This window comes from Etheostoma spectabile, chromosome 20 (genome assembly GCF_008692095.1).
Source record: "Etheostoma spectabile isolate EspeVRDwgs_2016 chromosome 20, UIUC_Espe_1.0, whole genome shotgun sequence".
NCBI classification, from domain to species: Eukaryota; Metazoa; Chordata; class Actinopteri; order Perciformes; family Percidae; genus Etheostoma; species Etheostoma spectabile.
Genome location: NC_045752.1, coordinates 14,096,926 through 14,099,306, shown reverse-complemented (window position 1 = coordinate 14,099,306; position 2,381 = coordinate 14,096,926). Strand labels below are relative to the sequence as shown.

Genomic DNA, 2,381 nt, shown 5'->3' with positions numbered 1-2,381 from the left:
TGTACTTAACAGGTTATGGAATTAAAACAATAAAAATAAAAACGTGTTACAACAGTCATGATATCTGCATGCTTACCTCTGGTTGTTTCGTGGCTCTGGGGTGCGGGACACTCGGCGGATGGGTTTGCCACTGTGTAAAGGGGACTGCTGTCTCCTCTGGTTAGATGGAGATGTATTGGAGGTTTCAAAGCGTCCCTGAGGACTGGCGGAACCTCTTACGGCGCGACTGCGGTTTGCAGGGGATGGGGAGAGGCGGCTGGCTGCAACAGGGGATCGGGTATCCCTGCTTGCTCTGACTGAAGGCAACATGGGGCTCCTCCTGTGTCTGGGTGGAGATGAGGATGGAGGAGTGCGTCTCCTTAGAGCAGGAGAGCTTCTGCGCTTCGGGGACCTGGACGGGCGTCGCTTGGCCCCTGGAGAAGAGCGTTTTGTGGGAGAGCTAGATATCTTCCTCTTCTGTGGAGGCAACGGTGAGGGGCTGTAGCGCCGCTGGATCGGGGGCGAATATCGTCTTGGGGATGGAGAACGACGACGGGGAGGTGGGGAAGGTGACCTGGGAAGCCCAAAATGTAATTGTCAAAAAACGTTTTAAATGGTCAGTTATTAATCATTAAATCATAGCTCTAGAGAGAAAATGATTAACATGGCTATACCTTCGTCGAGGAGGAGAGGGAGATCTGCGACGCCGTGGGGGAGACGGGGTGTGACGTCTGCGGCCAGGAGGAGGAGAATGTCTTTTCCTGAAAGAATACAAATACAAAAAAATGATACATATGAACACAGAACATCAACATTTGATGTAACATGTTAACTCTATCTGCCCATAAAACAGCAAATACAGAATCTCCAATTCATATTTCAATCATTTTACAACTATAACCTAAAGAGACTTACCGTCTTTTCCAGCTGAAAGCTAACACTCTGGCCCTTTGTAGCCATTACAGGAGGTTTCCTATCCAGTCTGGAACTTGTGCCTTTTTTGAGCAATAAATCCAAACCCTTATATCCAAGATTGATCCACTTTAGGTTTATCATTTATAAATTTTCAGCCACCAATTACCGCTACCTCAGATGCTAACCATCCATTTTGTTTCCCATGATACTTTGGGAGATGCTTGTTGTTGTCTTGTAAACCAATGGAAGGCAGGTCTGTCACACATTAGGCCCATATAAGGCTGGCAATACCTCATCCGAGGGACAACAAAGATTGTTTATTGTGAGGAGAGATAACTCAAAGTCAAAATAGTAAGATGTGACCAGAGATAGTCTATTATCGTTCTAAACTGTTCTACAGAAAAGAAAGGCATTACAGTTTTAAGTTTTGTGATAAATGTGGGCCTTTGTTAAAAAAATGTAAAGAGTTTGTCCTTTATATGAGTTATAATAATGTCCATTATGTTTATTTTTGTACTGAATGACTCCTAAGACATATGAGAACTGTTTTAGACAGAAGATTGGTTTAACTTTTTTCGCCGTGTGTGACATCAATACAGATGTGTGAAATTCAATATCCGTTTTATTTTTGTCTTTATGGTCCCACAACCTCTTTTTTTTTTAACATTCAAGTGACCTCAGAGAGTCACAACTATTTTAATAGGCCAGTTTGTCCTGAAAAAATGATGTTTATAGATTGCCTGTGCACAACAGGGTTGATGTTTTAAAAGCTTGTTTAAAATAAAACCAGACTGACCATGAATTGTCAAAAATACTTGAGGGTACATAGGGTTAAACCGTTAAATAATAATGATCAAGTACTGTGCTAAGTATCTAACCTTGGAGAGGTATCCCTGTGTCGCCTCCGAGGTGAGGGTGTGCGGCTGCGTCTCCTCCTGACTTCCCCATTTCTGGCACCTGGCCCTGTACTTGGCCTCTTGTGCCCCTCGTCTTCGGAGGAGGAAGACCCTGTATCTGAAACCAAACAGACAGACGACATCAGCAACTGTTGGGGTTAGGGCAGTTTCAAAAGTCAGATGGATAGATAGAGTACAGGCCAAAAGTTTGGACACACCTTCTCATTCAATGACTTTTCTTTATTTTCATGACTATTTACATTGTAGATTATCACTGAAGACATCAAAACTACATATGAACACACATGGAATTATGTACTTAATAAAAAAAGGTGAAATAACTGAAAATATGTCATATTCTAGTTTCTTCAAACTAGCCACCTTTTGCTTTTAAGATAGCGCTGCAATCCCTTGGTGTTCTCTCAATGAGCTTCAAGAGAGAGTCACCTAAAATGGTTTTCACTTCACAGGTGTGCCTGGTCAGGGTTAATTAGTGGAATTTCTTGCCTTAATGGAGTTGGGACTATCAGTTGCGTTGTGCAGAAGTCAGGTTGATACACACCCAACAGCCCTATTGGACAACTGTTAGAA

At 42.7% G+C, this 2,381-nt stretch overlaps 1 protein-coding gene across 4 annotated transcripts in view; it reads right to left on the bottom strand.

Moving 5' to 3' along the window:
• srrm1 (serine/arginine repetitive matrix 1) overlaps positions 1-2,381 on the bottom strand; it is a 13,476-nt gene that overhangs the window by 2,319 nt on the left and 8,776 nt on the right. For all 4 annotated transcript variants that reach the window (XM_032499542.1, XM_032499544.1, XM_032499543.1 and 1 more), the window contains 3 exons: positions 1,773-1,908; positions 654-740; positions 77-553 (listed from right to left, as the gene is read on the bottom strand). In XM_032499542.1, the coding sequence (XP_032355433.1) occupies positions 77-553; positions 654-740; positions 1,773-1,908 (700 nt within the window). The remainder of the gene's footprint in view (positions 1-76; positions 554-653; positions 741-1,772; positions 1,909-2,381) is intronic.